At 38.1% G+C, this 13,716-nt stretch overlaps 1 protein-coding gene across 3 annotated transcripts in view; it reads left to right on the top strand.

Moving 5' to 3' along the window:
- DGKH (diacylglycerol kinase eta) overlaps nucleotides 1–13,716 on the top strand; it is a 190,509-nt gene that overhangs the window by 139,236 nt on the left and 37,557 nt on the right. For all 3 annotated transcript variants that reach the window (XR_001161318.2, XM_003790345.3, XM_003790347.2), the window contains 3 exons: nucleotides 4,040–4,125; nucleotides 10,666–10,765; nucleotides 12,250–12,523. Coding sequence is in view for 2 of the 3 variants with exons in the window: in XM_003790345.3 (XP_003790393.1) it covers nucleotides 4,040–4,125; nucleotides 10,666–10,765; nucleotides 12,250–12,523 (460 nt within the window). In the remaining variant the exon portion in view is untranslated. The remainder of the gene's footprint in view (nucleotides 1–4,039; nucleotides 4,126–10,665; nucleotides 10,766–12,249; nucleotides 12,524–13,716) is intronic.

The raw sequence follows: 13,716 nt of genomic DNA on the forward strand, positions 1-13,716 counted from the left end.
GCCTCCCAAGTAGCTGGGACGACAGGCGCCCGCCACAACACCCGGCTATTTTTTGGTTGCAGCCATCATTGTTGTTTGGCAGGTCTGGGCTGGATTCGAACCCGCCAGCTCAGGTGTATGTGTGTGGCTGGTGCGTTAGCCACTTGAGCCACAGGCTCCAGGCCCGTATTTGTAAATGTTATTAATTTCCTTTCCAAAAAGACAAAAATGGGAATTCTTTTCTTCTACGTACTTCAGAAATACCTACTTCTGTATCTATAAAATAAAGGTAGAAAATTTACTTTTGTCACTTATATTTAATCATTAAATATAAGGTATAATTGTACGGATGTGAAGGAAATTTTAATTTTTTAGGGCAAAATGGTTTTGAATGAAAAATTTTAAAAACCTACTTTTATAGTAAATGGAGAACAAACTTTAAAATTACACATTAAATAAGTGTGCTGAATGGCCCTGACCAGGGACTGAACACCTCTGGCTGACACCAGGAGTGCACTTTACTGTGTGTGATATTTTTTAAAAATGGCAATAAAAGCAAGCTAGGGGCCCGTAGTTCAGTGGTTAGGGTGACAGCTACATACACTGAGGCAGGCAGGTTCGAACCCAGCCTGGGCCTACTAATCAACAATAGCTACAACAAAAAAATAGCCAGGCATTGTGGTAGTCTCAGCTACTCAGAAGGCTGAGGCAAAAGAATCGCTTAAGCCCAAGAGTGTGAGGTTGCTGTGAGCTGTGACACTACGTCACTCTACCGAGGACGACATAATGAGGCTCTGTGTCAAACAAAAAATAAACTAAACATACATTCTTAGTTTGAGTACATTTAGTTGTGGGTCTTAGGCAAATCACACAAGTCAGCTTCCTCAGGTTCCTTGGCTATAAAACAGGACAGTTAAAGGGGCACATATACACAACATGCTTTTAAATCCTAGTGTCTGGTACATAGTACAGAATGTTAATTTATTATTACTTACCTCCCTGACCCTGCTAACCTATTATAACTACATAATAGGTTAATAAGTGATAGCAATTATTTTATCCTTGGACATAAAGATGATTATATTTTCCTCTGAAATTGGTTGTGTATTTTTGTCTTTGAATATTTTTAACAGACAAAAGCTTGGGTTTTTAAATGTGAATTTCAGATGGCATTAGTGAATAAATTAGTCATTGACATTAATGAACTCCTTAATTAATGGCATTAATGATGTAAAATATTATCTATGCTGCAGAGAAAACTAATCTTTGAAGAACGTTTTTCTCTTTTGCATTTTTAGATTTGATTTCCTTTTTCTGATCCTAACTGTAAAGATGCAATTTTTAGTGTTTAAACAAAGAGATCAATAAAGTGGGTTTGGGGTTCAGTGCAATGTTATGTGCCACCATGGCGTGCCTGCCCTCCCCTCCTTTCTCTTTCATGTAAAATTGCTTTCCCATACGTGGTCTGCCTTTGAAGGATGGGAAGATGGAAATTCAGAGTAACATGCTGCCTGACTTACCCACTGGTAGAATTTAATGTAAATTAGGAATGATATTCCTCTGGGAAGAGGCCAGTCAGGAAGGCTTCATGTGGGGAGGGACATTAATTGAATCTTCAATTAAATCTGAATAAACAGATGCTAATTGGTAAAAAGCAGTAAAAAGATACTTGAATCAGTAGAAGTGCAGAGGAGGCATCTTGCAAAGCGCAGATCAGTTATGGTAGAAAGTTTTGAGTTGCATGACCTGCGACACCATTCAGTCTGAACTTTTGATGGCAGGGTCTAAATACGAAGCTGTTTGAATCTTGTGCACATTTTTACATGTTGGAAAGATGTGTTCGTTCAATCGGATATTAAAATTCCAGTCAAATAGGAAGGGGGATACGGACACTTGCGTCATGTTGGTTATTTTGTTATTTAAGAGAAATATTTATTTACATGATGGTATGATAGTGCGTTCAGCATTGAAAAATATATTTTTTTTTGCAGTTTTTGGCTGGGGCTGGGTTTGAAGCTGCCCCCTGCAGTATATGGGCCAGTGTCCTACTCCTTGAGCTACACGCACCACCCTTAAAGAACTTTTTATTGAAGTATACATACAGAAAAGTACACATATCATAAATATACAGCTTGGTAAATTTTTACAAACTAAACAAACTTATGTAATCAATACCCAGGACAGCTTTCAAGCCCCCCAGAAGTCCCCCTCAGTCACTACCCATAACTCCCACCCAAATAACCACTCTTTTGACATCTGACAGCACAGATGACTTTGACCTGGTTTTGTACTTTATAACATAAATCATGTTTTATGCTGTCTTGTTTCATTATCTTCTCACTGAGCATTGTGTTCCTCCGATTTATCTCCATCGTGGCATGGCTGTAGATCACTCATTGTCATTGTCCTGTCCTATTCTATTACACAGTGATACTGCAGTTTGTTATACCTTCTAATAGGGAATGAATGCCGCTGAGAACATTCTAGCGCATGTCTTTTGGTGAACACGAATCTGCATTTCTTTGGGGTGTATATGCAGAAGTAAATTTCTGAATCCTGTGGCACGAATGCATGCGTTGTACTTTTTTTTTTTTTAATTTACTGTCAAATACACATAGATGATGAGTACATTCATGCATATGTGGGGTACAATGTGCTAATTCTTTTTAATACAGTCTAACATGGTTACATTAAACCTGTTGTACTTTAATAGATACTATGAAATATTTTTTTAGGGTGTTTTTGTTAGTTTGCACTCTCATCAGCAGTGCATGTGATTCAGTCGCTCCCCAGCCTTGCCAGCACTTGGCATTTTTCATTTGTGGTTTTGCTTTTAGCCGTTCTGGTGTTTATGGGATGGGGTGCTGCTCGGGTTTTATAATAGTTTTATTTGATGGCTGATGAGTCTGAATACCTTCCCATCTGTTTATGATCCTTTTGCATCTTTTCATGTTTAAATTTCTTTTGTCTTTTTTTTTTTGAGACAGAGTTTTATTATGTTGCCCTCGGAAGAGTGCTGTCGCATCACAGCTCATAGCAACCTCAAACTCTTGGGCTTAAGCAATTCTCTTGCCTCAGCCTCCTGAGTAGCTGGGACAACAGGCACCTGTTACAAGTTCCCACTATTTTTTGATTGCAGTTGTTTAACAGACCTGGGCCAGGCTCGAACCCACAACCTTCAATGTATGTGGCTGGCACCCTACTCACTTGAGAGCTACAGGCACCCAGCTTTTTCTTTGAGACAGAGCCTCACTGTGTCTCCCTTAGTAGAATGCCAGAGCATCACAGCTCACAGCAACCTCAAACTCTTGGGCTTAAGTGATTCTCTTGCCTCAGCCTCCTGAGTAACTGGAACTATAGGCACCCGCCACAATGCCTGGCTATTTTTTGTTGCAGTTGTCATTGTTGTTTAGCAGGACCAGGCTGGGGATCGAACCCACCACCCTCCGTGTGTGTGGCTGGCACCATAACCACTGTGCTATGGCGGTGCTGAGCCTCTTTTGTCCATTTTTTATTATTATATAGAGTGGCTTTTTTTTTTTCACTTATAGGAATTCTGTGTATATTCAGATATGTGGGTCATTACAAAAGTTTTGGGGTACACAAAAATCCAGAAACAAAAAATCCACGTGGATGGAAGCAGAAGAAGCCCTCTCAACAGCACTGATACGCTGAGCATGGTGAATCAGAAGGGATGCTGTCAACTGTGTTTCTTGGAAATAAGTGAAACAAAGGACCATTACACAGTTCATCTCAAACCTTTCATAGTGACCTGGGTGTTTGACATTATACAATTTTTTAAAGGGGTTTTTATGGATTTTTCAAAGAATTTAAGGAATTCTAAAAATCAAAAAGGGGGGAATGAAAAGAATTCAAAAACCCAAAAGTGTTTCAAAGAAAGGAAATACCTATTTGGCACAGTGATTCTTTTATGTATTTCATTATCGCCATCACCGTATCTCACACATGGTGCAAATGGTTCCATTTACGGAGCAGTAAGAACTGAGTGGTATACGTGCCGGCAGCAATAATACAGTGTAGGTTTTTTTACTTTTTTCAGATGACAATTTATGAAGACTCAGTTGCAACTCATCTTACGAAAATCATCAATTCTGACGAGCGTGCAGTGGTCATATCATCTGCCAAGTGAGTGGTGGAGTTTGAGTCATGAAATAGTCACACAGTGAAAATGACAGGAACTCTCGTTTCAGACATTCACATCATTTTGTGATTTTTCTCTTCAAAAAACATCCATGAAGTATTTTATAGAGTTAGGAATACTAAAGTAGAATTGTTTTAAAAAAAAAAAAATCCTGTTAGCATGTTATTTGCCCTGGAATACATCTAGAGGGTATCTCTTTTAATGCTTAATTTGGGCTCGGCGCCTATAGCTCAACCGGCTAAGGCGCCAGCCACGTACACCTAAGGTGGCGGGTTCGAATCCCCAGCCCGGACCCGCCAAACAACAATGACGGCTGCAACCAAAAAATAGCCGGGCGTTGTGGCGGGCGCCTGTGGTTCCAGCTGCTTGGGAGGCGGAGGCAGGAGACTCGCTTGAGCCCAGGAGTTGGAGGTTGCTGTGAGCTGTAATGCCACGGCACTCTGCCCAGGGGGACAGCTTGAGGCTCTGTCTCAAAAAAAAAAAAAAATGCTTAATTTGAAATATTTTTGTCAAATCTCCAAGTAAGTTGTTTGGAGATTAATTAACCCAAATGTCTATTTAAGGAAGCATTTCTGATTAATTATGACATGGGAAACACATTTCCTTATAATTCATTATTTCCATGAACACTACTCTTTAGAAACTGCTCATATCAGTAAAAGGAAAATAACAATGAGGTTTTTCAAAATGACATTTCTCAGCGTGTTTAAATTGCATGATTATATCTTAATTCAAAGTTATCAGATTTTAGGTAAGTGGATTCTGTATGTGGAGCCAAACCTACTTGATGTTATTATCCCAAATGTTGCCTGGCTGGAATTTAGGATTTAGTTTTGAAGCATGCTAGGCAAATGTCAAGAGAACTGGAAAGTCACCTAGAGGAAGGGGGGTGAAACCAACTGAACTTTTCAACTGATAGCAAAAGAAAGCTTTAAGATTTGGCTTAGCAAAAAAGCATTACTATTGTTCAGAAAAGGAAGGGAAAGAAGCAAAGAGAGAAAGGAAATAGACACATTTATTAAAAATACCCACTTAGTCAATTATGTGCCTTGCAAAAAGTTGAGGAAAGACAAGATCAATCATTATAAACAAATTTGCATGTGACCAAAGTATAACTGTGACAACGGGTTTTGGCCACACACCTCCAGGAATAGAAAACAGAACCGAACAATAATAAGAAAAAGAGTTGAACAGCCTAGCAGGGGTCCTCAAACTTTTTAAACAGGGGGCCAGTTCACTGTCCCTCAGACTGTTGGAGGGCTGGACCGCAGGCCCTGGGGATGAGTCGGCTGCTAAGCAGGACAGGCAGCAGCTGCAAAAACACCTGGTGGGCTGGATAAATGTCCTAGGCAGGCTGCCTGTGGCCCGCGGGCTGTAGTTTGAGGACACCTGGCCTAGGGCATGGGGAAGCACACTGGGTTGGATCAGGCAGAGGCAGGCCTCTGTCTGGCAGGCAGTGCTGCTAGTTTGTTTATACTTGTTTGGTTTTTTTTTTTAATGAATGGTATTGCTTTATGAAGAAATGCATAGATCTCCAGTTTGTCCCAGGCCCCAGCATTCTCTATTGTCTTTCTCATCCCAGATCCAATTCACACACCTAAGTTACATGCCTATTCCCTATACACATTTGAGTTTGCTACCTTCACCCTATGAATCAAATGTGTCTTTATAAGACATTTCAGAGGACATTGCTAGAAAAGATCAAAAGTTGAAATGGAACTTCTTTTAAGGCATAACAAGTTATAAAAGAATTTTTTGTTGTTGAATATAGTTAAGTAAATATTTTATCCAGCCACCTTTTATAGTTAGGGTGTGAGCAAAGCCTTTATATTGACCTGATATGTTTGATCACTACCTCCTGTACATTTGATATGTTTTTAATTAAAAGGAATTCATGGTCGTGTCTGTAGCTCAGTGGCTAGGGCGCCAGCCACACATACCAGGGCTGGTGGGTTCGAACCTGGCCCGGGCCTGCCAAACAGCAATAACAACAGCAACCTTAAAGAAGTAGCCAGGCATTGTGGTAGGCGCCTGTAATTGCAGTTACTTGGGAGGCTGAGCCAAGACAGTTGCTTAAGCCCAAGAGTTTGAGGCTGCTGTGAGCTGTGACACCATGGCCATCTACCGAGGGCAACATTCTGACATTCTGAGACTCTGTCTCAAAAAATAAAAAAATAAAAAGGAATGCATGTTATGAAATTTCAGCTGATGCAAACAGGAAAGCAGTCACCTTTCTTTCCATATCATTCTCAATCTTAATACCTATGTAGTCTCTGGGTAGTATAACAGCAGTGGGAATGTATTTCCAAATAAAGCCTTATACAGAATTCCAATTTTAAAACAATGAAATTTTGTTTTGTTGGCATTAATGGGATTGAATTATTAGTCATTTATGAGAAATATTAAGCAGTAAGGTGGCTGTTAAAGCCTTATATTCATTGCAGCTTCCTGTTGTTTCTGTATTTGTATTTCGGTTACGTGATTGTAAGGAAATTGTCTTCTTAAATAAAAATGGGAGGAGATGCATTAGTCCAGTGTTTACATGAAAGCTAGTGAATTCTAAAGTCAACATTTGCATATTATTTGTCTCTAGTGTTTCTAATGATCATTTGAGCATTTAAAAACTTATGTCCTCTATTTCTGAATGTAATTTGAATCAAGCATTTGCGGGATCCTTGAAGTATTTCTGGAGGAAATATAGTTTGAAGTACAGTTTGAAAACCACTGGAGTAAAACACAGCACTGTGCTAAGCTGGAGCCAATCTGGGGTCCTGGTTGCAACTCAGCCATTTGCTGGCTTTGGGATCCTGTGTTTGGTTTTATAAGTGTAAGAGTGGAAAGAATGCCTATTATTCCTCCTTCATGGAACTGTGAGGAGAAGTAAGTTGAGTAATAAAATAAATATAGAGCTTATAAACTACCAAGTAGTATATTAAGTTGTAACATCATCAACTCCTGTTTTGCCCAATTAACATTTCCAATATTTTCTGACCTTGGTCTGACTCCCTGTCTACAGCCCTGCTTTTAGCCCTAGGTTTGGATCTCTCCCCAGTAGCTTATTTTCCTCTGAGCAGATTCCCCTCCAACCCTGGTCCTGACCTGCCAGCACCCTGCCTTACAATGCCAGATTAAAGCTTGAGAGCAGTGCTTCCCAACCTTTTTTATCTCATGGCACACTTGAACCTACAGTAAAACTTTCGCAGCACACTTAAATTATGTTAATCAAAAAAAGAGTTAAAAAAAAAGAATATACTCTACTGTGCTTTGAAGACCTTTCAGAATAATTGGATTAATGATCTTTAACATTTGGCACACCAGGTGAAAATGACTGTTCTAGGGTATTGTCTTAAAGAGGTTCATGAGAGAAAAGAGGGGACAACAGGTATTAACTTGATATCAGTAGTACAATGTATTTTTAATTTTATTTTTTAATGGGCATTTTCAAACATACAAAAGTAGAGAGGCTGGGATAATGATTTCTCACCACACCCATCACTCAGCTCCAGTATTTATATACATTTTGCCACCTGCTCCCCACTTTATTTTGCTACAGTTTCTCCAAGCAAATCTCAAAAATCATTTTATTCCATTTTTGGTATAGAGCCATCCCTGAGTATCCACGGGGGATTGGTTTCCAGGACCCCCCACGGATACCAAAATCTACTAGTGCTCAAAGTCCCTTACATAAAATGGTATATTTGCATATAACCTGCTCATATCCTCCCTATACTGTACTTTATTTATTTATTTTTTGAGACAGAGCCTCAAGCTGTCTCCCTGGGTAGAGTGATGTGGCGCCATAGTTCATAACAACCTCCCACTCTTGGGCTTACATGATTCTCTTACCTCAGCCTCCTGAGTAGCTGGGACTATGGGCACCCACCATAACGCCTGGCTATTTTTAGAGACAAGGTCTCATTCTGGCTCAGGCTGGTCTTGAACCTGTGAGCTCAGGCAGTCTACCCTCGTCAGCCTCCTACATTGTTAGGATTACAGATGTGAGCCACTGTGCCCAGCCTATATTACCTTTCTTTAAAGGGCCAACTGCGTGTGTGTGTGTGTGTGTGTGTGTGTGTGTGTGTGTATAAAATCTTTTTTAAAATCTATAATAATACCATCAATATTTCTCAATCCATATCTCATTTCCACCTAGTTATCTTGAAGGATTTTTCTTTTAAATAGTTAATTTGTTCATATCAAAATCCAAACAAGTTTAATGCAGGCATTTGGATCTTTTAAAGTCTATAATGCTTCCCCCCAGCTTTAAAAAAAAAATCCTTATTGAGTCTTGACATATATACAGTAAAGTATCCAAATCACGAAATTACAACTCAGTGATTGAAAAAAATACTAAACATACACACACACCCCCATTGCAACAACAACAAAAAAATTGCCTTCTTTTGTTAATGTCATTTATTTGTTGAATGATAAGGGAAAATATTTTGTCCCTCTTGTGCGTGTTTCTTATTGTATTTATTCCATAAATAATAATTCCCAGTAGCCTTAACTATTTTTAGTGATTTTTAAAATGTCTAAATGCTGATAGAAAAGCTGTATTCCATTAGCATAACTAATACGTAGATTAACTAATGTAGTAAATGTAGATTAACCTAAAACATCATTTCTTTGATTTTGACTGGAATTTTATCAAGTTCGTATGGTAACAGGAGTGATGTTCTGAGAATCCCAGCTCTAATTAGCAATCATAGATGCTATTAATAAAAATGAAAAAGAGTTATTAATAGTCTTTGACCACAATATATGCCTCTCCTTTAAGTCAGTAGTTTATAAACTTTTATCAGTAAGAGTTAATTAGGTTTTTTTACTTATTCTACTCCCAATTTTTTTTTTCCTAAATGTTATGGCACATATAATTTCACACACCTGAGAGAAAACTATATCAAGATGCTGTTATTATAATGGCAAGAAAAACCTCTATTTTGAACTTGGACCAAAAGTTGAGAATGCCAATATCTCCTGTCCCTCAAAGTAGTGCATCTCAGATTATCTGTAGCACATCTGTGCACTTTGGAGTTTCAAAAGCCAACTAAGAAGGTTGGACATTAGGAAATACTACTTTATGTCCAAGTGAAATCCAGAAATTGTGGCCAAAAACAACAAATGAAACTAAAATTATTATGAGTAATGCATTTATTTCCTAGATGAGAAATGTGAAGACTTGAAGTGTGTGTTTGTGTACGGATATGTGCATGTATGTGTATGTCCTTGTATCTATTGAATGGGTTAATTTCATGATACTTAAGTATCTAAAATTTACCATTACGCCACTCACTTACGAGAAAAAAATTTTCAGTAAAATAGAAAAAAACCTATTTTTTTCTTTTTCTGCTGAAACCTATTTTTTTCTTTTCCTTTAAATTTCTCAACCTATGTAAATAATAGGGAGCAATATTATGATTTGATTGATTGACTGATTGATAGGAGACAAAGTCTCACTCTGTTGCCCAGGCTAGACTGCCGTGGCATCAGCCTACCTTGCGGCAACCTCATACTCCTGGGTTCAAGTGATCTTCCCTCCCTAGCCTCCTGAGTAGCTGGGACTGCAAGTGCCATCCACAATACCTAGCTAATTATTTCTTCTTTTTAGTCAAGATGGGGTCTCGCTATTGCTCAGGTTGGTCTTGAACTCCTGAGAAGTGATAACTCTCTCCAAGGCCTCCCAGAGGGCTAGGATTATAGGCATGAGCCACCACGCCAGATGATATTATGATTTCAAAATAGTCTGACTCCATCATTTTAAGTGCTTGCTTAAAAAACCAGCTGACCATACAGTATTCTGTTGACTGTTTAGATCCAAAAGCTTTAGAAACTTTTTTTTTAAGTGTTGCAGGTTATTTTTTCTTTTAGTTTATTTTTATCACAGAGAAACCAAATATAATTAAAAGAAACAAACAAGTAGACCTATATTACTGACACTAACAAGAGCTAAATTAAGTTAGTCTTGCATGTTATTTATTGGTTATCTTAAGGAAAAAAGATGGATGTACAGAGAGTATAATTCAAGTGGCGGGTCAGTTTCCAGGATAATATACAACCACTTTCCTCTTTAGAAATATATTACCAAGATACTCCTATGATGAATAGTAGTTCAATAGTGCTACCATAAGCAATAATCTTTTAATAATCTTATAATCTTCCTGCACTTTCTATTATGAAAATATGTAAGCTGAAAGTATATAAACTTTTTTTAACGTTGAATCTTAAAAATACTGTCCTTAATAATTTAAATATTTGAAAAAGGTTTCTTGTAACATTAAAATGACTATAATTTACGTTATATACAGCAGGGTTTATTCCTGCCTGCATTTATCACTTAGAATGTCTGGAACTTATCTGAATGCACAGCAGAATGAAGCATGGATTTACATGGTAAATGACCCAGATGCTTTTTACAGCTATTTGACAATTTGCCTAATGGTGCCTATTTTTAAATATATTTCTAAATCAAAGCAAATCAACCTGTGAAGTTTACTGACTTGTACAATTTCCTTTCCTCAAAGGACACTCTGTGAAACTGTAAAGGACTTCGTGGCCAAAGTAGAGAAGTCGTACGACAGAACTTTGGAAAATGCTGTTGTAGCCAATGCCGTGGCCAATAAAGTAAGCGGGACACGATAGTTGTTCACTCACAAGGTTCACGTTCAAGTGTGTACTCAACCTAAGCTGATCAGGAGGTCTTCTTGCCAGAACATCTCAAATCAAGAGAAAAATCACTTTTGAATCAGATAGGATTTAGAAAAAATCTATTTGATAAGTGAGAAAACTGCATTGCTGTAAACCATCTGACAAAATTTATTTTATAACTCAAATCCTTTTCCCAGTGATGGAGATCGTGAAGGGGACGTGGATAGCAGTGGGGACGGCGGGAATGGGATGCGGTCCACTGGGGAGAAGAGCGACTTTCCATTTCCAAGCAAACTCTGGCCTGTCAGGCTCCCTCTTTGCGGATCCCTTGGGTGGCCTAGAGAGCTGTTTCTTGCATTTGCTTACAATTTTTTCTCCTCTTCGTGAGTTTTTTTGATGCTAAAATAAGAGCAACTTGCTGAACTTTAAAAGCCACTGTCTTTGCTTTTGAGTTCCGGACAGGGCATTCTTACCAAAGGGTTGGATATCTTGGGCTTGCAAAGGAATTTGCTACCCCAGATTCATGTCATAGATGGTGGTTTAATTTTCCACCTTGTTCTTCTTGTCTTTCCACTCATTGGAGGGTTTCAGAAAACAGAAACCCTCTCTGGCCACATTTCTGTGTCTAAACCGTTTCTACTGTAACTCTGTCTCTGTATGTCGTCAAAGACAAATCCACGGAAGAAAGGGACTGAAAATCATGTGCAGATAAAAGGTGATGCAGGGTAGAATCCTGACACAAGGAGAGCAGAAAGGAGCACAGATCTGCCTGGCGCTTGTTTTTCTTAACTGCAGTGCTCTTCTTTTCCCTCCTTGTCCTTGTGTGTTTTCTTTTACTGTTTTTGAGCCAATAATCTTTTAGGCACTGTTCAGTCCTTTGCAAACCACTGTTTTGAGGGTGAGGTTGCCGAGACTCAGTTTATGATGCTCAAAATGCATGTAGTGCCATAAGTCAGTTACTTAAAAAAAAGTTTATTTAATGTTGTATAGTAGATAGAAAATTTTTTATGTAATCTGTAATTTTGTATGTAATGTGTCACTTTATAGTGAAGTGTCTGTTGTGTTCTGTTAAGAGAACTAGCCATACAAGGTTGAAAAAATTTTTCCCCATGCAATGTTGTCTGCATGGCTTAGGGAGTGTAAATCAATGAAATCACGTAAGAATTGTGCCAATTTTTTTTTAAAAAATTATGTTATTTAGTCTAGCAAACATCAATACAGGCATCTTCCCCCTAAATCAAAAACCATTCATTTAAGTTATTATTTTCTGTCTCTACTAAATGGTGATTTTCCAAGTAAGTGCTTCCAGGACTAAAACATCTACAAAATTAAAGGTGGTAAGCCATTTGAATTTCAGTGTTTTTCTCTCTAGTGATTAAACTTTAAAACATTTTACATAAAAATGTCTTGTATCTAGTAGCTTGTCTGCTGATCATACTTCTTGTTTATCGTTTTCTCAGTGTTCAGTCCTAAACGAGAAACTCGAACAACTGCTCCAGGCTTTGCACACAGATTCCCAGGCTGTGCCCGTTCTCTCGAGCACCAGCCCTGTCATTGTGGAGGAATATGCCGTGGAATCTTCAAGTGAAGAATCCTTGGGTGAAAGCAGGGAACAGCTCGCAGATGACATTCGAAAGTCTTGCTCACACAAAGGGGTCAAACCAAGGGAGATAATGTTGCGGGCAAACAGTTTAAAGAAAGCAGTGAGGCAAGTCATTGAAGAAGCTGAAAAAGGTACATGTTAACAAAATTAGCCTTGGAAGAAGTTAGCAGCATTCCTTCTGCAAGCAGAGTGGAGTGTTCATAGCAGTCGGATTGGACATCATTAAAAAATTCTTTTAAAGACGAGTTGGAAGATAAAGTCATTAAAATGAAATTTGAACTTAGTCCTATATGTTATCTTAGTAGTAGTATATTAACGATGCATAAAATAAAATCTCAGAAATAAATGGAAACATTTCTAAACTAAAATAGGAAATTCATTTAAGTAACATTTCTAAAATTTCAGACTTTCTTACTTAATTGGAATCTGTTGAATTCATAAAGAAAAATCAAACCTGCAAACCACCTTGAAAATATAGAAAATATTTTCTTCCTATTAATTTTCTAAATGTTTATGTTGCTTTATTAAGAATTTATAGGCCTGGCACAATGGCTCATGCTTGTAATCGTAGCACTCTGGGAAGCTGAGGTAGGAGGATTGCTTGAGCTCAGGAGTTCAAGACCAGGCTGAGTAAGAGCAAGACCCAGTCTTTACTAAAAATAGAAAACTAGCTGGGTGTAGTGGCTCATTGCCTGTGGTCCCAGCTACTCAGGAGGTTGAGGCAAGAGTTTGAGGTTGTGGTGAGCTATGATGATGCCATTTTATTCTAGCCAAGGCAACAGAGTAAGACTCTGTCTCCAAAAAAAAAAAAAAAAAAGAATATATAAAAGCTCTACTTATATTTTAATTTTCATATCAATGTAATGTATATACTTCTTTTAAAATTTTGATAGTAGAGTAAAAGCTAATTTTAATATGAATGGTTATTGTTAAAAACTCCTTTATGGATTGTAATTTGTAATCGGACTTGTATTACCTTCTCTAAATTTCTTATTTTACTTTTTATTCTGATAAATGCTGTGTAATTTGTATAACTCTATGTAGTTTTGTAATCTCTAGTAGTTACAGTTAACGCTTTCAAGTTTATGCCTAAATCTTCTTTTTTTGTAAATATGAAGTTTCTTGTCATAGAGGGCTATCCAGAAAGTATCCAGCCACTGTTTTTTTTTTTGAGACAGAGCCTCAAGCTGTCCCCCTGGGTAGAGTGCTATGGCTTCATTGCTCACAGCAACCTCCAACTCCTGGGCTCAAGCGAGTTTCCTGCCTCAGCCTCCCAAGTAGCTGGGACTACAGGCGCCCCCCACAACGCCCAGCTATGTTTTTG

Source organism: Otolemur garnettii, unplaced genomic scaffold, assembly GCF_000181295.1.
Source record: "Otolemur garnettii isolate 467f Iridium unplaced genomic scaffold, OtoGar3 scaffold00043, whole genome shotgun sequence".
NCBI lineage: Eukaryota > Metazoa > Chordata > Mammalia > Primates > Galagidae > Otolemur > Otolemur garnettii.